Below are 21,232 nucleotides of genomic sequence, written 5' to 3'. Positions count from 1 at the left end.
AATCGCAGACGTTTCCTTGATCCTTTTTGCGCACGCCCTCGCAGGAAGCCCAGTGTGAGTCTACTGAGTGACCGTTTAAAGTCAGTTTCGAAATATTGGGGAATATATAGGAATTCCCGATGCCTGGCCCGGCCTGGGGAATTTTGAAAGGTTCAAATTATTGATAAAACGTGAACTAAAACGCTTACATTGCACACAACAACTAACGTTAACTCACTGCGTCTAGTGTGTTTTAACGTCCTTTAGGCTTGAAACGAAATTTCCGCCTCAGTGTGTACTCAACGCACATGCACCAATGCACGATCTTTGGAATGGTAAAAAAATCGAGGGCCATTTCGCTTTAGTGCCTGGAACTGCTCAGGAACATTACACAGCCGGATCGTTTCTGAGGCTGGTCACGGCTATGCGTCGAAATGTTGGTGAAACATCAGAGAAACAGTATTAAGCGTCTGGTGCCTCAGGTGCTGGTAAATATAGCCGGCAGTCCAAGAAAATAACTCGCAACTGAAAAGCGGACTGACTTTAAGAAATAACTACTATGCATATCACAGCGCTTTCTTTCAAACAAGGTGATCGATCGAGTTGCTAAAACGGTTCTTGTGTTTAGCCCACATGTACCCCGGGAATGGGGAATTACCATCTGATTGATTTAGGGATGCTCATTGTTTCGCTTAGCGATCTAAATTGAGGATTTGATGGTCTTTTGTGTCTCAACTAAATTTCAGCGTAAACTATAACCGATTACATCTTTTTTTCTGTCCGGATTCCGGGCTGATTTTCATCATCAGTATGGAATTTCCGAGATTATTCGTATACGAAGGATCGATTTCCGTGATCACCCCAAGCGGTCAGGAGCGATGTGAGACAGCTGTATTCGCAGGCAAGTTTCAAGGATAATGGATATGTTCAGTTGTAGCGACATGTCCTCTCATGAATGGTCATGCTTTTACACTCGTGCTACACGAATTTTCGAGAAATTTTATCCCCGCGACGTTTCGCGTCTTGTTGAACTTCATGGGACATGTTTCGTGCGTATTACACGTGAGTTTGTCACTGCTGGGCGGTGACATGTCCCTGTAACATGACCCCTCCTATTTGCCTTCTAGGTTAATAATATTTCCTGTGCGCACGCCGGCTGTAAAACTTTGTAATAAGTCTAATAAGGTATGAGAGGAAAGCAGTTCAGAGGCCTACAGTTGCGAAACACATCGACCATAAGCTACTGGAGTTAGGCTCTATTGTAGTACCCACAAGAAGGCAGCTTCTGACTGTAAGCAAGAAGGGGCGTTATCCATCTAACACAGCAGACCATTGGCCATGATGAGTAACCGTTCAAAATCTCTTCGCATGCGATGAAGATAACTTGCAGTAGCAGTAAGCGATTGTGATCGGCCGCCTCTCAGGTGACTTCATTGTGATAGATAATATACTTGACTGATCTTTTTATCAACTGATTGATCTGTGTTTCAACTGTTTACTGCGTAAATCTGTTTTTTAAACAGTTTACTCATTGTTTACTTACTCAGTGGCATAACTGCATGTTTACTAATTAGAGCTATGCTCCGTTGACATCTTCATCCAGTTGCGAGCGACTTTGGCCAGTTTTCCGGGGGCTGAATCACATTTGACACATTTAGAGGGGACGTTTAGATCAGACCATAGTTTATCATAGTTTATTTTGGTTCAATAAGGACACCCACCCGACCGGAATCGACAACATGCTTTAAATGTAGGATGACCAAACTCTGCTAAATTTCAACCCTAAAAGGTTTTGAAAAGCATATTCCTCTACGGTCAACATATGAATTACAGTTCGATGTTGGTCACGTCATCAAAATAAAGGGTGAAAACAGAAGGGTTCATCTAAATTTTCATTTTTTATAGATGTTGTAAAGCTGAATTGAAAAACCACCGGTGTTAGATTCATGTTACCCTGATAAATCCGTCTGTCATAAGGAGACATTTGATGTAAGCATACATCGACTGACACGTGCGTTTATCTTGAGGCTAATTTTAGAGTGGTTAAGGCCCTCAAAATTAATGTGATGACAGATACGAGTGGGCGAAGGTGAATGACTTTAAAGAAGCATTAGCGTTTTGCTCACGAGATTTTTTTCAGAAATCGAAAACTCGTCATTTTAACGTATTCTGTAAAATATCAAAATGCGAAAAAAGTGCCGCAGAAAAGTGCTGCTCAGTAGCTTTCATATGAATCAAGGTTAATTCGCTAGGATTTTACCAAAAGGCTCAAAAGTTAAAACACCTTGCTGCTGAATATCAAATAGTACCGCATCAAAGTGCCGGCGATTGGATGGTCACACGCACTGGGTCAAACGTATGGATTGCGTTTGTTAGAACCGGCTTGTGTTGCATAATAAACAACACCACAGGAAAGCACAGCTCAGTATCTTTCATTTGAATGGTCACGCCTGTGGTTTTTATCCACAGACTCAAAACTTAGAACCACCATCTACAAGATAATAAACAGCACCACATGAAAGTACTTCTCAGTAGCTTTCATTTGAATGGTCACACTTGAGGTTTTCACCCAGACTCAAAAGATTATAGAACCACATCATAATAAATAAACAACACTACAGGAAAGTACCTCTAAATAGCTTTCATTTTTAAGTCCACAAGCTTCGTCTTTTGGAGTTGAAGCATTTTTTATTAAACTGGACGGAAATGTGACGAACGAAAATGACATTTTTTCTGTTCGTTTGGTTTTTACAGAATTATCGAGAAAAGCGACTCCTCGGAGTCGTGACCGTGAAATCAAGCTAAAGCTTATGGCGCTTCCACCTCCAGTCCGTCTAACCAACTATATAGATATGCAGATCTTGAAACGAACGATATGTAGTTAGAAGGTGCAGGTGGGCTAAAAAACGCGCTAAATGCCGATCTGTTTGGGGGGTAAATTGGGAGGGTTTCTGGGAAGAATAATATATCCGGCAAAGTTGACCTTTTTTTATTGTCAATAATTGCAGAATGCTCGAGCAGGAATTTGCTATACGTGCAGGAATTTGCAATGTTACTTTCTTCAATTTATCCCATCTGTTACGGTCTCATAGCCGCTTTATATTCTGAAGACTACCTTAAAATGTGCCGACAAAGATCTAAGTAGACGAAAAAGGCCAAAAAATACACCATGTCCTAAAGAATTTACATTAGGTCCAATGATTCAAAGGCGTCCAAAGGTTAGAACTTGAAACAAGACTTCAATCCAGACGCTGTTTCAATGTCGTGTATATATATACCAAATAATCAAAGCTGTCAGCAGAGGATCAAGTTCAAATGAATAATTGTCAGCGGAAAATACGAATTGAGTTCAACCCCGGCTCGACAAGGGGGGTTTAAATAACTTTGAATCTCTCGCCTAGTGCAGTAGCACTTCTCGGAGATTTAGGCACATTTTTTAAATCCAAATGCGTCATCTTGTGGTGCTTAAGTCGGACGTAATCTTATATTCTGCTTTATTATGAACACTCGAGATATAAAAACAGGGCCTAATATGGGAAATGCTAACGTTCTGCAAATGGTTACGCTTCCGGCATTTGACGGTGATGACAAAATTTATTTAATATTGAATCACCATTTAAGACTCTAAACATAATCACTGTTGATTTTCTGGCTGAAAAGCAAGTATAGATAAGAGCTCTATGTTTAAAAATATCTGTTTACAAACATTCGAAAACAGAGAGAAGCGACAAAGCTCTGGGAGAAGAGTTAACTTTTAACGACAGTTAAAAACTGATTTCACGGAATTATGACATTTGCACGGCGGACTAAAAAATGGTAAAAACATTGAATTTTCACAAAAAGCAATATTTCGTGATCGCAACACATTTTTTAACGTTAGCCGCTTAGAGTTCATTAAGACAATATCACCTTGTTTATGAGTTTCTCCATTCTCTTAACCTTTCACTTTGGACAAGTTAGTGACACGGATATGAGAAATAAGAGATTGATCGCTCGTGATCACTGGTTAACTCCTTAAGTGGGTGTATTGCTGCTGCGGGAATCGTCAAGTTAGTGATCACGCAACATCGTTGCATACGTCCTCTACAATATTTGAGTTTGTTTGCTTACTTGTTTGTATGATTGTTTATTTGTTGTTTCTCCCGCAATCCTCCTTTTAAAATGTTGCGATAAATTTTGAATAAGTTTTACACATCAAAATTTGACCAGGCGGAGATAAAATTCCGTTAGTTGCTGCCGGGAGTCTTGCAACAAGTGTCGTTAATTAATTTCCCTTTTTAGTCAGACCCATCTTCACACGCCTAAGAGAGATGACAAAAAACCTGAATTTAATTTTGCTTAATATAGACACTAGTAAAGCCACAGGCATTTATGCCTCATTACATTCAGTGAGATAACTTAACACTTCGGGATAACATTAACAGATTGAAACGTTCTACGCGTAACGCGACTGCGTGGTTTGAACTCCACCATCCGCTTGAGACACTTAAAAATAAACTTATTCATTCATTGTCTCATTCACGTTCCTGGATGTCGTGACCTTTTATGCAGCGACGACAACGAAAACAATGGCAATGTTTCGAGTTGGTGGTTATTAAATTAACGCTAGAATGACCAACGCGGTTTAAGAGCTTTTTAAACGTTGACCGAACTCGAGCAGTCAACACTGCACTGAGTAGCAGGCTTCGTAATGCAGAGGTAAATATGAACTTCTTTTATTCATTTATTTATTTATTTGTTTCTTCGTGAGCTACCAAGTTTACAACGGTATCAAAAGAACCACCAAATTTCAGTCTTTTTTTATAACCGAGGCATTGAGAGACAACACAAAAAATACAAAGTCTTCGTTTGAAGGACTGAAAACTTCGTAAGGAGTTATGAAGAAACTAGCAAAATTCTAGAACCATGACAGTAAACCGACGTCTGGTATGTCTGATTTAGTATGACTACCATGAGGTTACATAATCGTACTTGGAACCACCAGTTTCAGTCGTGGGTTTCTCATGGTTAATATTATTAAGAAAAAGCAAAGAATACCCAAATTTCATTTTGTAGGGAGAAACGGGAACCACACGAACTTCAGAATGGTCACATTTTTTAAAAGATTTCTGGGATTTCATTCACAGGATCACAATGAACAGTGCGAGAAGAAAAAAATTCCTGAATTGTCTGACAATCATTGTAATGGTCACCGACTATGTTCGACGACTTTAGCGACAGAAAAAAAAAGTTAATGCCACCTTGTTCGCATAGTAAACAGCACCAAGGGAAAAATGCTCAATAGCCATCATTTGAATTATAAGCCGTTAGGATTTAACCGCAGACTCAAAAGTTTATACAACCAAGGTGGCGCTTTCGGGTTAAACGGGTTCAGGACGTGTTATCAAAATTAAAGTCGCTCAATTTGTGAGGAATTCGATTTTTTTTTTCAGGGCGAACGGTTTGCGAAATAACAGGACAAAAAAACTGCCGTGTTCAAAATTCATATGTACAGGTTCAACATGTCTATAATTCAAGCTAATAGTTGTTTCCTTAAGCTTCAGTACTACATTGTTTACCGCTGCCGGAATGATTTGCGTCAATTTTGCACCTTTTAAGCTTTTGTTCTTCGTTTGTTTCTATTCAAATATCATCTCTTAAGTAGCCGATGCAATATGTGGCGAAAAGAAACATTTTCTAAGTGGATGAGAGGCAAACATTACGTTGTAAGGAATGCTAACAAACCCAGCCTAACCTAGCACGTATCTGCCCTCCGGCCAAGTCAATATATTGAAAATACGGATGCCTTCAAATTTAACAGTCACCTAACCATTCCATTGTCTTACCAATTCGTTCCGTCTCGTCTCGTTTCAATGCATTCATTCTCTTAATAGCACAATTTCCTGTTAATCATTTTTCCCTTGTTCTCTCCTCGCTGTTTGGCATTGTCTCTTTGACAATTATTTAATTGAAATGTCAAAAAGTGAAAGAAAATTTCGCCGTGTCTGCTTTCGTGCCTTGGCATACTTGACTCAACTTATGATGAAAATAAAATCACTAGGGAAAGTGGCGAGCCTCTTGAAGAGCACTTCACTGCTACGTAAGATACTCGTGGAAATCTAACATAAATGATTTAACATCCAACCAATTGAATCTTTGAAAAAACGAAAGCAAAACTGGTTTAAGAATTTCGTGTCAACATTTGTCAACTCGTGATTGACAAAGTGCAATCGATTACCATTATTAATTTTTTGTTCGAGTACACAACCACTGGGACCCCAACAATAGTTGGGCAAAAAAAAAAAGTTGATGAAATTAAGATTATCAGCTAATATGGTTGACCGTTTCCTGTGGTTTTCATTTGTATGTAATTACATCCAATTTAGTAGACGCGACAGCATTGCAATCGTGTGCTGAGCTGTTTAGTGCGCGAGCGGGTCCGAGCCATGTAGTGATGTCGTATGTTTGATATTTAACAATTATTCGCGAAGGCAAAGAAAAGATTGGTGAACATGGCGAGGAAATATTGACCAATATTTTCTGAGCCTGGGGTGATATTCAGGAATAAATATTTTAGTATAATTTTCAACAATGAACATTTAAAATACAAAAAATGGGGCTGATCATGAAAAACGACACACAAGTATTCATTCGACCGCGCGCCACTATATTCTCGAATGTAGACAGAGTACAAATTAACAATTTATTTGGTGATAAGTACAAAAGAGAAACAATACAAAAAGAAGGTTTTTAGGTATTTTTGTGTGGTTGTTGGTAACAACATACAACGTAAACGCTCATAGAAATCCTCTGGATTACTGACTTTGACATGACCTCGCTTTATCTGACAATTTCTACGGTTAAAGATTTCTAAAGCACTTTCTCGATAAGGTTTCAGTGTCTAGCAGTATGTTTATTTTTAACATTTTCGCTCCAAAGGTCCTGTTAATCATCATGTGGTTCAATTCCTATTCTTCTAAATGTTAATCCGGTTTCAGACCACTTTCGTCTACCTCAACAGCTCTCGTTGACGCCAAAAATAACTGGAATCTTGGCAGCGACAATGATTCAATATAACAATGCTATTCTATTTATCGATCTTAGAAAGGGGTTAATTTAAGGCATTTGATACCACTAACCACAAATTCTGCTAACAAGATTACCGGTGTAAAGGTTTAAAGTTAGGACTTTTTAATTACTTCAGAAGCTGTATTTCTGAGCAAATGCAATTTACAGTGGTTAATTAATTGCGCAGCAGAACTTTGTACTGTACGCTAGGAAGTGCCCCAAGGCAAAGATCATTTCTCGGGCCTCCGTAATTTTACTTTCTATAATGACTTACCAAACTGTAAAATCCTCTCAGATACACAAATGTAAGCCGACGATATAAATCTTACTTATTCTGCTCATGATCAAGAAGAACTGTCGTATAAGTCTGAAACAAAAACTTGACGCTATCCGTCTTAGCCCTTATGTCGTCAAGACTACATGTGTATTTATTGGAAGACGACATACAATTTACTTACATTAGCCTTGAAGGCCATCGAATCGAAAGAGCAACGACTTAACAATGTCTTAGTAGTGTACGTTTCAATGAAACTCTTTCTTTGGATTCACGTGTTTCTGAGGTCACAAGTAAGGTATCTAAAGTCCTTGCACCTTTAGAAAACTGCCCTGCGGTCAGGCGGTGTAGGGAGGAGGGTATGATCGCAGGTTATCAGAAAACTGAAACCATTTCTTCTCCACAGTATCTTAATATCAGTCTACAAGTCTCTTCTCGTTCTGCTCTTCGATTATTGTAGTGCTATGTGGGGGAGTAGTGGAGAAAGTCTAAACTCAAAACGTTAATAAATATAAGATCAGTCGGTAATAACTGAATCCGATCAGTGGGATGTTTAATCTTCCTTATTCGTGGACTCAACTGATGGAGCCTAGCTGACGGAGGCGATTATCGTGTTAAAACCTCTATTTACAAAACTATGAGTACGCAGGTCCCTAAACTACATTTTTGAAAAAATTAGTCTTGGCGACCACCACCCACAATCACAATCTGCGAGGCCAAGAACACATTTATTACGTACCAAGATCAAATACTGAAACCCTTAGAAAGAGGTTCGCTTAAGGGAGCTGTCTTTGTGGAATTGTCTGTCACCTTAAGCAAAGACGAGTCACTAGTTTATCTTCCTTTCCCAACATTGTAAGTTAATAATACTAATAATTTTGCACGGTCCTTACTTATTGTGATAAGTCCTTAATTATTCATTTTCTTAAGTACATTACTATCGTTACATCATAAATTTTTATCTCATGTTATTTTTATAATTTTGCAGTCATAAGCAGAAGATCGTGGTCTTTGTGAGAACTCACAAAATGACCAGCTAACCAAAAACCCAAAAAGAACGGTTCATCTCGATGAAATACGACCTAGAATTCTCATTGCCTTTGCATTTTGTTTCTTTGTCTCGTTCAGAACAATGGAAGGAGACGGCGAGTATGACGCCTCAACACATCCACAGAGCAAAGCAAGCTGGATCTCATTTCTTCTATTCTGGTGGACCAACGATTTGTTTAAAATAGGATACAAGCGTCCCTTGCAACAATCCGATTTCTGGCCGTTGCACGAGGAAGACAAAACCCGTGTGTTGACAAAACAGTTACACTCGCAATGGACTAAAGATCTGAGAGACTCCAGGCAAAAAGGCAAAGAACCAAGGTTATGGAAGAGTGCCATGAAAGTCCTGTCTCGCAAGGATCTCTGTATAATTGTATTTGCCGGATTTCTAGACTCAGTCGGTCGATTTCTTCAGCCTTTCTTCCTTGGAGTTTTCATTTCTACTCTTATGTCCAGCGCGCCAGAGCGAACCTTACTGTGCTTTTGCGCGGTGCTGATGCTGTTGGTCGTGTTGATGAAAAGCGTGGCTGTTCATCACAGCAGTTTCAAACTGTACGTTATTGGAATGCGGATGAAGGCATCCCTTAAAGGTCTCATCTTCAAGAAGGTCAGTTTGCTTTCATTTCGTGCTTGTTTGTTTTTCAGTTAATTGCCGAACGTAATTCACGTAATTCGCGTTTACTTTCCTTTGGTCATTTGGAAAAATCGCGCGACTACTTTCTCAACCAATAAGAAATAAAACCAATCCGACTCTTGTTGCCCCAGCGTTTTCCCGCGCTTGAAGCCAGCTGCATAAATTTACATGAGATTGGTTCTGTGGTTGTTTGAGTCTGCTCTGATTTGGCAGGCAGGTTTATTTTGGTCAAAAACCCTCTATGGGAACAAGATTAAGATTTCAGTCGACATATTTACTGAGATGGACTGAGGTTGTCCTTCTAGTAATAAAGATGATTCGTAGAGCCATGCATATCCTAACTGAGAAAACAGACGACGTTTCCAAATTCGTATAATATCCCTATAAGTTTTCCCATTGTGTGATTTTGGGAACAACGCAAACACTCATCACTCACTATGGCGTTGATAGCTCCATTCTGGCTGGTAATAACATACCATCGTCATTTAACCTCTTCACTGCAGATTCTACTCCTCGGTCAGCACACACTCAACGAGTTTACAAAAGGCCACGTGATTGATCTGGTGTCCAATGATGTTCAGAGAATGGAACTAGCTGCCAGGCAGTTTTTTCGCCTCATTGTCGCCATCTTTGATGTTTGTGTAACTGTGCCGTTGCTATGGCGCTTCATAGGTTGGCAGGCGTTAATGGGCTTCATTTTTCTGCTCCTTCTGGTGCCTTTTGGCGGTTCCATGATATACTTATCTGGGAAGCTTCGGGTGAAGACTGCTTGCGTTTCTGATAAGCGAATAAATCTCATCGCTGAGATAGTGGCTGGAATACGCGAAGTGAAGACGCATGCGTGGGAATGGATCTTCAGAGAACAGATCGAAGATACTCGAAGGTTAGTGAATAAACAGAGGACATTTTCCCAAAGATGTTCAAATGGTTATGTATCTGATAATATCATTAAGTATATACTATGTCAATGGAAAATCTGTTTCGCGCACTCTGATTGGCTACTCAAACTCCAGATATCATTTGCTATTCACCTCACTGCATTGTCCTGGATTTCGCAAGTAGGGTTCTTTTGTCAATTCGGTAGAAATAAAGCGATTAATTCAGGGGCTGCCTATCCACTGGTTTGGTACGATACTGTTTACTTTTTTGACATTTTGACATATATTTGCCTTTTTTTCAATATATTTACAATTTATCCATAGTTTAATGTATGGCGAGGTGACCTCTAGAAACCACCAGGCTTATAGTTGACGCCACCTCGTACGTAACAATATGCTTACACAGATAGTGCTACAAGTGTGCGGCTTTGCCAATTCAGTAATTATTTTACTAAAAACTCTAGCAGTTTTTTTTCTTTGGTGAACAATTGTTAAATAACCATACCATGTAACCAATTTCACTTAATTTTCCTCATACTATATAGGTTAAAACTGTCGTGCTTGTATAAAATTGGCCTTGACCACGTCTTAACTATATAAAGGGAGGTGTCATTATGTACTAGCCCGGTTGTAGTTGACCTGAGTATACACGGCATCAAGAGAGGGTAAATACGAGATACTCAAAGCCTAAAAGTACTTTACTACTGAGGTGAGCAAAAGAGAAAAGAGGAACTACAACTGTGACGAAACCAAAGAACAGAAACTCTTCGCGACAAAAATGATTTTTTTCTGGTTGTCTAATTCCAATTTCCACCTTTCTAATTTACATACCTGTCTTTGCTATTAACTTAACCCACGCACTCAACCAGTTAACGGCCAATAACCCCGGCCTCATACATGATTTACTAGCATAAAACTAACCCAGTTTGACTTCTACGTTCTTCGAGAAATGAGAATGCTAGACTGGTATGAAAACCTCTATTACTAACTCCATCGAAAAGCAAGATACTGTAGTTTAAGATTGTCAGAGTATCTCAAGCTGTCTTTTCGTTTCTCATTTTTCAGGGATGAAATGAAAATAATCCGCCGCAAGAGTTTTCTTCTTTCATGCGCAATTTCTATCATGTATACCTCAGGAGTTGTTGCTGCCTTCATTTCTCTTGTGACGCTTGCCTTCACTGGTCGCCTTCTGACGCCGTTTACTGTATTTACGCTCTTGTCATTAATTAACGTCCTTCGAAACAGTGTTCTGAGGTCAATAGGAGAAGGAACGCATTTTGTCTACGAGGCGTACGTTTCATTTGATAGAATACAGAAATTTTTGTTGCTGCCCGATTTACAATGTGTAACGTCAGAAAAGGAGGCAACTTATGTTGGAAAAGATTTGTTATACGGGAAGAAACGTTTCGGAAAAGTAGCGGTGGACATTTCTGATGGACTGGCCTGCTTCGACGAATACATTAAAACGTCGTGCATCATCACCAAGTTTGTGAAAATTCAAGATGACAGAAACGGATACCATCCACTTGGACTATCGAATTTGGGATTGTACCAAACAATAATAAAAGGAAATTCTCAGTCAAATACAAAGGGGTGTATCAAGTTAACCAATGTGACATGCCAAATAAATGGCGATGACAAAGTTCCAGTGAAATCAATCAGTTTTGAAGCAAAAGATAAAACCTTGACTGTCATTACGGGCCCAGTGGGAAGTGGAAAGTCCTCTCTGTTATCTGTAATTGCTGGTGAGATACCGGTAATTGAAGGAACTATCGACTGCTGTGATACCATTGCATATGTCCCGCAAATACCTTGGGTGTTCTCTGGAACACTGAGGGAAAATGTCCTATTTGGTCTTCCATTCAACTACGATAAGTACATCCGAGCTATCAGAGCATGTGGTTTGGAAGAGGACATACAAAGGTTTCCAGACAGAGATCAAGTTGTCATCGGGGAACGCGGTGACACCTTAAGTGGAGGTCAGAAGACTCGCATCAGTTTGGCTCGAGCAGTGTATGCCGATTGTGGCATTTACCTTTTGGACAATCCACTTTCTGCAGTCGATGCAAACGTTGGCGATTTCATCTTCAAACGCTGCATCCTCGGGATACTGTCAGACAAAGTTCGACTGATGGTGTCTCATAAAGAAAGCCACATGAACTTGGCAGATCAAGTCATTGTCATGGACAATGGATCACTGGTCGCCAAGGGGACAATATTGGAACTTAATGGGAACGAAGCTTTAGCAGACACTCTGGAAACTCGACATGTTACGGAAGACAAAAAAGTCCAGGAGATACTTTTGCTTGAAGAACAAATTGGAAGTTCCAAAGAGAAAACTTCAGAGAACAGTCTGATAAGAAGCATGGAGATTACAGAGGAGGACCGTGTGACTGGAGCAGTGTCCTTCAAGCTGTACTGGGATTATCTAAGAGCAGGAGTTCATCCTTTCATTCTTGCTGCGTTGATCATCATGTTCTTTGTTTGCCAAGGTAACTGTTATGATTAATACCCTATAACAGCCGCAATCCAAACGCACTTAGCATTAAACCGTAGAAGTTCGGGTATAATAATGAATGATATCCGCACGGTCCCCTGTTCCTAAAGTTTTCATTTATATATTAATTGTTGCATCCTACTCAATGTTTCCAAGGCTGGAGATGTGAAAAATATGGTTAATTTTTTTGTGGGGGCATGGTATAATGGCTCATATACCATGGCTGCTAAACCAGTCAAAATTCTGGAACTGCGTTACCCAATGAGTCAGTTTTTAATAATAGCTCTTACCCTCTCGCTGCATCCTCTTTTGCAGGAATGACGGTTATACCCGATCTGTGGCTTTCGTTTCTTACAACGCTGCCTCACGACGAACAAACGGAGAGTACGAATGTCGGCATCTACGCCGGCTCTGTCGCTGTAGTTGTTCTCCTTACAATACTGCGCGCCTACTTCTTCTTCATGGCGGTGTTGAGGTCTTCAGAGAAACTTCACAACAACATGACAACGGCTATCCTCAAAGCACCGGTTCTATTTTTCGATTCAAATCCAGTTGGCATGATTCTCAATCGGTTTTCCAAAGACATTGGTTGCCTCGACGAGGTTTTACCGCAGACATTCCTCTTTGCAATCCAAATGGTGTTGTTCGTGTTGACTGCTGCTTTGCTTCCCTTAGTGGCGAACGCGTGGCTTGCAGCAGTTGTTGTGCCAATTATACTGTTGTATGTTTACATCGCCAGGTATTTCATGAGAACTTCTAGGGAGCTAAAAAGGCTCGAGTCTATCTCCCGCAGTCCTGTGTTGTCACAAATTTCTGAAACACTTGATGGCTTGGACACCATCCGAAGCCGTGGACGACAACAAGAGTTTGCAGAGCAGTTGTATAGGTGCGTTTGAATAATTAACAGTTGCCGTAAAATCCGACTGTTAGGCTAATAATCACTAAAAGGAGTTTAGGGGACTTATTTCAGGAGGGGAGTGTTAGTGGAGAGAATCTGGGCTTTTATGTTGAATGAAATATTTAAAACAGCGTCAAACAGCTTACCATGCCATGCTGTTAATGCTTATATCCACTGAGCATTTCACAGACAACTCTTTAGAACAACAAGTTTTAAATTTCACATAGCGAAATGTTTTGAGCGTGGTGATTTCAGAAATCTGCCTTGCCTGGTCGTCCTAGTGGCAGTCAAAGTTCCTGAAAAAGACTGTTGCCGGTGAGATTGACTGACATTTTCACAACCTGAGTGGACGACGTCTTCAGAGTCAAGTAGTGACAGTCTATCGCCAATTGATGGCATTCACGTTTGTTTATAGACCGGAATTAACTGACCGACATTTAAAACTGAACAAAAAAAAATCATTTTCTTTCATCCTTATAGATATCAAGACACACACAGCCGTGCATATTTCATGGTGCTGGCCGGTACTCGATGGTTGGGAATAAGGCTAGACCTACTCTCCGCTCTCCTAATAAGCTCTGTAGCTTTGTTCGCTGCTCTGCAATCCTATAACAGTGCAGGTAAACTCATGATTAATTCACCAGTGTTCGTCCGAGAAAAATGTCCACCTATGGTTTCATACCATCGCTGCCAATACATAAACTGTGGGATCGTTAGATATATAGAAATAAGCCCATAGAAATTAAGGTATTTTTGTTACTTTACATCTTCTCAATTAAAAGTTATTGCCGGCCTTATAGTGTGGTTTTTAATCAAGTGTTGAAAGTAATTCACGTTTGTTTTTGTTTTGCTTTTCTACGCTCTGTGATTGGCTAGCAAAACTCGTGCCACTTTCTCAACCAATGAGAAACAACGCCAAAACCAATCGTGACTTGCTCACACGCGTTTTCCCGCGCTTGGCGCTGGTGACGTGTATTTGCTTCGAGTTGTGATTGGTTAATTGCGCTGTTTGTATCTGTTCTGATTGGCTAGAGTAGTTACTTTGATTTTGGTTTTACGACACTCAATTAAAAATCACTCTATACCCTGAGTGATTGCCAACATGTAGTCAATAACCAAAAAACACCATTTTTCACTGACTCGTGACTACCCAAGTTTGTTAATTTGCTGGCTTGCTTTCGTATTTATAGCTCTGGTGGGTATCGCTTTCGTCTACGTCTTCGAAACGGCTCATTTCACCCAGGTATCAGTTCAACAGTGGTCTGAAGTTGAGAACTTGATGACTTCTGTAGAGCGAGTGATGGCGATTACTAAATTGGAACCAGAACCAGGGTACCAGAAAGTATCAGCACGACCTGAACAATGGCCGACGAAAGGGGAAATTAAATTCAGTGGGGTATCATTGACGTACTATCCCGAAGGACCTAGAGTACTTGACAATGTAAATCTGAACATTGATGGGCAATCGAAGATTGGAATTGTAGGAAGAACAGGAGCTGGAAAGTCAAGTATCGGAGCTTCCCTTATGCGCTTGCCCGAAGCTGAAGGGCTGATCACAATAGATGGAGTAAGTTTAAGTGATTTGAATGTTCAAGAATCTCGCAAGTGCATCTCTGTCTTAAGCCAAGATCCTGTTGTCTTCAGTGGGACTATTAGAAAGAATCTCGATCCACTGGGAAAACACAGTGACGCCGATCTGTGGGACGTTTTAGAAGCAGCGCAATTGAAACCCTTGGTGGAGACTTTCCAGGGGAAGCTGTCCTACAGATTGACTAACAAAGGAATGAATTTAAGTGTAGGAGAAAGACAGTTAATTTGCCTTGCTCGTGTTCTCTTGAAGGGGAGTAAAATAGTCGTATTAGATGAGCCAGCCGCTCATATAGACCCGAAAACGGCGCAAATTATACAAGAAACAATTCGAAAGAGATTGGTAAATTCAACAGTGATAACGATCTCCCATAGGCTCAGAGCCATTGAACATTGCGACAAGATTGTGTTGCTGAGAGATGGACAGTTGGTAGACGAACCTCAACAACCATCAGAGTGAAAACAAACGCAGTTAGGCTTAAAACACTGACCCTTGGGACAAGGGCGCGGTTTTGAGAGGCAATAACGACCTCACACAGATTCACACTGCGACAAGATTGTGATGCTAAGAGATGGACAGTTGGTAGACGAACCTCAACAACCATCAGAGTAATAACAATCGCAGTAAGGCTTAAAACACTGACCCTGAGACCAGGGGCCGTTTTGAGTGGCAATAACGATCTCACACAAGTTCAAAGCCATTGAACACTACGACAAGGTTGTGATGCTGCGAGATGGACAGTTTGTAGACGAACCCTAACGACCACCGGAATGATCACAATAGCAGTTATGCTTAAACCACTGAACCCTGGGACAAGGGCGCGGTTTTGAGAGGCGGAGCACTGATAGACGTTCCGCAACAATAATTGCAGTTGACTTCAGTAATACTGTGAAAACTTTGCTTTCACGCCAAACTGAAAGTGAGTACATGAGCATAAGTTATGAACACGACCGCATTACGATCGCACAGATGAGTTTCGATCAATAACACTGAACAAGATTTTGGTCCTAAAAATAACAGCCGTTACATTGTATATTGAGACGATTTACAATCGAATGTGGTAAAAGCAAAAACCAGAGCAATTATAAACTCTGCCCAATCGCAGCAGATACCAAACCCGCAATGAGCCAATCAGAACTCAAATTAAATACATTTGACGGACGCCAAGCGCAGGAAAACGCGTGCATTGGTTGGAAACGTAGCACGAGAGCAAATCAACGCAGACAATTGATTGGTCGGTTCATTGATTGATATGAATTGCTTTCAACATTCAATTGAAAACCGTTCTAACGCTGTATAGAAATCACATCGGACATTGATTCAAAATCCACTAACACCTGACAAGATTGTATTGATCACAGATGAAGAGTCGAGAGATGTTTCTCAACAGTGATCACGATCGCCCATGGACTTACATCATTGAACACTGCATTGACGAACCTAACATGAACCCTGAATGCGCAAGTAAGCATCAGAGATTTAACGGAATTAAACACTCGAGCAAGATTGTCATGAAAGGAGTATAGAGTCAAACAACGGTATACGTGAAGCACACGTTAAATCACATCCCATTCAACAGCCAATCGAAAGCCCAACTAGATTGGACGAGATGTAAATATTGCATGAACTGTCAGTTTTCCATAGGATCAACAGACAAAAAGCAAGCAAAAGCCTACGTGGAGCCTAGTTGTCCCCCCCGGTACGGCGACACGAAGGCTATCCAGTAAATTATATTACGTTTCCCCGAGTCAAATAATGACAAGCTTTTGCAGGGAGTTCTATTTTATTTCTAAGAATTGTAGACGACGCATATGTTCAATATCCCCAACAAGTAACATTTCCAAAGCATAGCCGACTTTAATCTATCTATATTTGTATTCACAGAGAACTAGGGAACCTCCATTTTTTTAATAGGCGAGGGTGGCTTGTAGAATATAATTTTGTGCATCCTGAACAATTTTTACTCATCCCCTTAGAGATTGTGGGAATTTCACGTTTTGGACTCGATTTCGTTTCTTTCCTTTGCTGACATACCTTGTTAAAAACTCCAGGTTTTCGCCTTCTGTACTTTTTTCGGTTTCTTCCCACTTTCTATTTTGCACTTTAATTAAATCTTCAATTCTAACTTGTGAAGCTTAACTACCTGAATCCTCAAATAAGTGCCTAAATTGGTGAGTGAGGCCGTTATCCTTATACTGTATAATGTTTCCCAAATCATTTATTGCTTTCAACATACGGTAACCGGTGTGTTAATAAACAAAGCTCTTCATATAGTTTTAAAAGCGGCACACTTCGCATGCGTAATGAAAATACTTGGATCAGAGAAGAGAGGAAGGGGGGGGGGGGGGTGGGGCCTATTCGAGGATTTATGGTAGTTCGCTGCTCACTAAATGAGAATAAGAATAACCCATGAATATAAATTAGAAAGCTTAAGAATTATACTGCACCAAATAGTCGCGTAGGCTTTGAATGCTCTCCTCCATTATGTTTTATATCATTATTTATGTAGTTAAAACTTTTGCGATATTGTACATAACTAACCAAACATTTCAAGTATGGTTAATTGTTATAAGTGAATAAAACGAAAATAATTTAACTGGAAATATTTGTCATCAATTTATGAAGAACCAAGTGACTTATTAGTCTGTAGCTCCGTAGCTTCGCGCCCCGAAACCAGCTTTTTTGAACATCACCTTCAATAGATCGTTACCGAGTTGTTTTGAACCTCATTATGAAAGTGAGGCTAAGTGCAAAGATTTTGTCATGAAAATTAGTTTTCATTCTTTTGTAAACAAAACTAATTTTCATATGAACAGTTTTGCACAAGCCTCGCTTTCATAGTGAGGTTCACAGCAACTCGGAAATGGCCTGTTGTCTATTGGGTTTTGTAACCTCCCTCGCAGACGCTCTCTTGGCTCATCACACAACCTTTCCTCCCTTCGTTGGGGAGGAAAGATTGCGTGACGAGCCACTGAAAGCATCTACGAGGGAGGCTATTGGTTTTGCTGGTTCTCTCATTTTCTGAAATACCTTGTCACACTAACCCAGGAATATCAAGATAGTATTAAAATGAACCGAATAGCTACGTGGGTCTTTAAACGCTCCCTTTCCATAAAGAAAACATACATATAGTATAATTATTTATATAATTTGGACTTCTGCGGTGCTGTACATAACGAAACATACATTTTATGTACGGTTTGGTTTTTGTTGAGTTACAATTAAGCTACATAATTTAAGCAGTTATTTCCAGCACTTTGTAAAGATCCAAGCGATTTCCTTGCACTTCGTGCTCCGAAACCAGACCTACAATTGTACACTGGATTTCACTGCTTCTATCTTTTTCTGAAATACCTTATCAAAACGTCAGGAATATTAACACAAAAAGAAAAAGAATATTACAACCAAGCAAATAGTCACGTGGGTTTTCAAGTGCTCTCTGTATAAAGACATTTTTATATAATTATTTACATAATTAGAACTTCTGCGGTACAAAACATAACGAAACAAACATTTCATGGTAATTAAACTACGTAATTTAATTTGAGATATTTTTTCAGTAGTTACTAAGATCGAAATGACTCCCGAGCCGTTTTGAGCTCGAAACCAGCTTTGTTCCTTTCTTAAATTAACTAGACCTGACTTTGCATCTCTCATTATCTAAAAATATGTTGTGACAAACTACAATGACACGAGAAGAACCTTGAACTATTACTATAGAAAGCCACAGGCCTTTGAATGCTCCCACGTTCCTTAAAAAAACTCTGGAAAGAAAACATACCTTTGTATTCACATAATTTGCACCATAAATTTTCCTCTTAACTGACCTGCAGTACTCTCAAATTTCTTTTATTTCCTTGCTTCGTAGTTTAATGACTGTCAACTCTTCCTTAACCCCGCCACTCCGTCCTGAATACAAGCTCAAAACTGGAAAAATAATTTCAAAATATGAAAAACAAAGGGTACCACACGAACGTACTGCTTATCAGCTTTCATTGGAATGGTCACACTTTAGGTGATTCATACCATTCACAGACTAAAAAGTTCGAGCCATCTTATACAGCATAAAAACAGTAGCACAGGAAAATACTGCTCAGTAGCTTTCATTTGAATGGTCACACTTCAGTATTTCATCCAGACTCAAAACTTAGAACCACCTTGTACAGCATAATATAAATCACCTCAGGAAAGTACTGCTTAGTAGCTTTCATTTGAATGGTCACACTTTAAGATTCCATACACAGACTCCAAAGTTTGAGCACGTTGTGCAGCAAATTAAATAGCAACAAAGGAAATTAATCCTCAAAGAGTGCTCAAGAACTTCTTTTCCAGATTCAAACGTTAGGGCCACCTTGCACAGGATAATAAACAGAACCATAGGAACGTCATGCTCAGAAGCTTTCATTTAAATGGTCACACTTAACAGAATTTCGTCTCCAGATTCGAAGGTTCTGCCCAACTCACGTAGCCGCATAATCAACAGCGTCACGGGAAAGTATTGCACAATTGCTTTCATTTGAAAGGCCATTTATTAGTTTTGCAGGATTTCGTCTCTAACGTCGAAAGTTTAGAACCACATTTCTCAGGAAATAGGAGTGGCAGGATTAATGGAGGACTCTCTAACGAGAACATGAAAGTTGATTTCTGTTAAACTTCAGATTTTTAAGTTACTAAATTCTAACCCAGACACCTGTAAGATAGTCAGTATCTGTTTTGTAAAACTTTGCATACAATGAAAATTTTAGTAACGTGGACCTTAAACTTAAGAAAAATAAATAAATTATAAAAGTGAAAATCTGTGAGGTCTGATAATAGCAATGTTATAATATACATCTTTTCTAATCACCTTTAAACAACCAGGAATAATAATCTGAGTAAAATTTTCAGCTATATAGATATCAACAATAATTGTAAAATTTGAAAATAACAAATAGAAACCAACAAATACTAAAATAAAGTAAAATGAAATTCTCTACAAACTTCAATTCACATGCATGTTCACAAGTCCATAATTTATATTTGCACAGGGTGTGAACATTGTGTTCTAATTCACTGCTGGTGGTATTACCGGATACCGCCTGAAAAGCAGTGAACTATCAACGTTTAAATAAAGCCCTAGGTCACTCCTTTTTTGGGCATTTCTTGTGGGTTGTCCATAACAGTGACTCATAAACTTTGGATAACAACGAAAAAATCCTTTGAAAAGTAAATAGTGTGAGCCCAGATGTCTTGCTTGTTTTACTGCAGTTTCGAGTTTCTGTGTTAAAGAGGCAGGCAGACACTGATCACGAGTGTCCGAGTGACAGTGAGCGTAAAACAATGCAGACAACGAAATGTAGCTACACTAGTGAATGGTTTAAGCCCAGGTGTCTTGACAGACAAACAGATAGGCAGACAGACAGACAGACAGACAGACAAACACTGATCACGTGATTGGCAAAATGAAAAGGCAAAAGAAATTGAGTATTTGTTCTTACAAAGCCTTTGTCTTCGGATCACGGTATACAGTATTACAAGCCTAAAACATGACTACTTCAACCAGTAATAACCTATAAAATGTTGCACAGCAAAGTTGCTGTGGTGCTGGAAGACTTGGTTTGTCCTTCCGCGTGTACGTCTTTGTTCTTTTGTCTGGTTTGCCGTTCATCTGTAACAATATTGTCTTCTTCAACCTGTAAAAGAAATAATCAAGAAAAATTGGAACATCCCTTAATGCCGTAAACTGTAAAATCAGCAAGGTCATTACATTTGATTTTTGGGTGGCAATCGAAACTTTCGGGCAGTCGCTCCTTACAGGTAGATTTTTTTTACGGCATTCCACTTACAACTAGTAAGCTACAGGTCTGTGAAAACTTGCCAAAATGTAGTACTTGATCACCCAACAAAGCACTTAAGTGCCACAATATTTTGCTGCATTAAAAATGCTCCTTCGTTAAAACGGGATGTAAATACAGTATTATTAAATGGCTGCTTTTTTCAGCTGAGGGATTTTTTTTTTTCACCTTTTTAAAAGAAATTGTCGCTCTTGTTTATTAAGACATTTGAGTTTGACTCAACTTAAGCGAACGCAATTCTTTTTGAATTCTCTTCAATACGGTCAAATACTTGTGAAATGTTCGTGGCTAGTCGTTGAGCATCACGCCCAAGGTCCCGTTCGCAAATTCTAGATGTTGGAGGGATAGAGGGCCAGACCGTTAACATCTTGAATTTTCTTCCCTGAAGAGTCTCTTGACCGCGACGAAACGCCGCGTCAGACTAGCCACGAACATTTTACAATTTTTCAATTCTTTATGGTATAAACTTCAATACGGTACTCCTTTAATCATGTCTTCCACCAGTTCGTTCACTCAGGCTCATAAGTCTCCCTGTTCAATATGGAGATATTGT

General features: G+C 39.6%; 2 protein-coding genes across 4 annotated transcripts in view; one reads left to right on the top strand and one right to left on the bottom strand.

Annotated features, from left to right (window-relative positions):
- LOC146484612 (soluble guanylate cyclase 88E-like) overlaps positions 1–21,232 on the bottom strand; it is a 40,947-nt gene that overhangs the window by 6,878 nt on the left and 12,837 nt on the right. Inside the window, exon 10 of one of the 2 annotated variants that reach the window (XR_014863601.1) lies at positions 19,270–20,517. Coding sequence is in view for 1 of the 2 variants with exons in the window: in XM_085104670.1 (XP_084960796.1) it covers positions 20,395–20,517 (123 nt within the window). In the remaining variant the exon portion in view is untranslated. Of the gene's footprint in view, positions 1–16,609; positions 20,518–21,232 lie in introns of those variants that run through there. The other variant, XM_085104670.1, reaches the window with a different exon arrangement.
- LOC146484613 (ATP-binding cassette sub-family C member 4-like) lies at positions 1,141–17,448 on the top strand. Of its 2 annotated transcripts, none has more exons than XM_085104651.1 (7): positions 1,141–1,403; positions 8,429–8,957; positions 9,488–9,867; positions 10,928–12,354; positions 12,675–13,245; positions 13,738–13,877; positions 14,448–17,448. In XM_085104651.1, exons 2-7 carry the CDS (start codon positions 8,433–8,435, stop codon positions 15,302–15,304), a joined length of 3,900 nt encoding a protein of 1,299 aa, XP_084960777.1. In that variant the 5' UTR covers positions 1,141–1,403; positions 8,429–8,432; the 3' UTR covers positions 15,305–17,448. The 2 variants fall into 2 exon arrangements, with proteins under 2 accessions (XP_084960777.1, XP_084960776.1); XM_085104650.1 differs by lacking the exon at positions 1,141–1,403 and adding an exon at positions 3,707–4,677.

This window comes from Pavona decussata, unplaced genomic scaffold (genome assembly GCF_977016875.1).
Source record: "Pavona decussata unplaced genomic scaffold, jaPavDecu1.1 SCAFFOLD_32, whole genome shotgun sequence".
NCBI lineage: Eukaryota > Metazoa > Cnidaria > Anthozoa > Scleractinia > Agariciidae > Pavona > Pavona decussata.
The sequence above is the reverse complement of the archived record's forward strand: the minus strand, read 5'-3'. Positions and strand labels throughout refer to the sequence as shown.

What these genes read in the sequence shown, in the direction of transcription:
- LOC146484613 (XM_085104650.1), top strand. An exon ending in CAGATCGAAGATACTCGAAG is followed by an intron (nt 9,868 to 10,927) that starts GTTAGTGAATAA and finishes CTCATTTTTCAG; the next exon opens with GGATGAAATGAAAATAATCC. An exon ending in TTTGCAGAGCAGTTGTATAG is followed by an intron (nt 13,246 to 13,737) that starts GTGCGTTTGAAT and finishes TCATCCTTATAG; the next exon opens with ATATCAAGACACACACAGCC.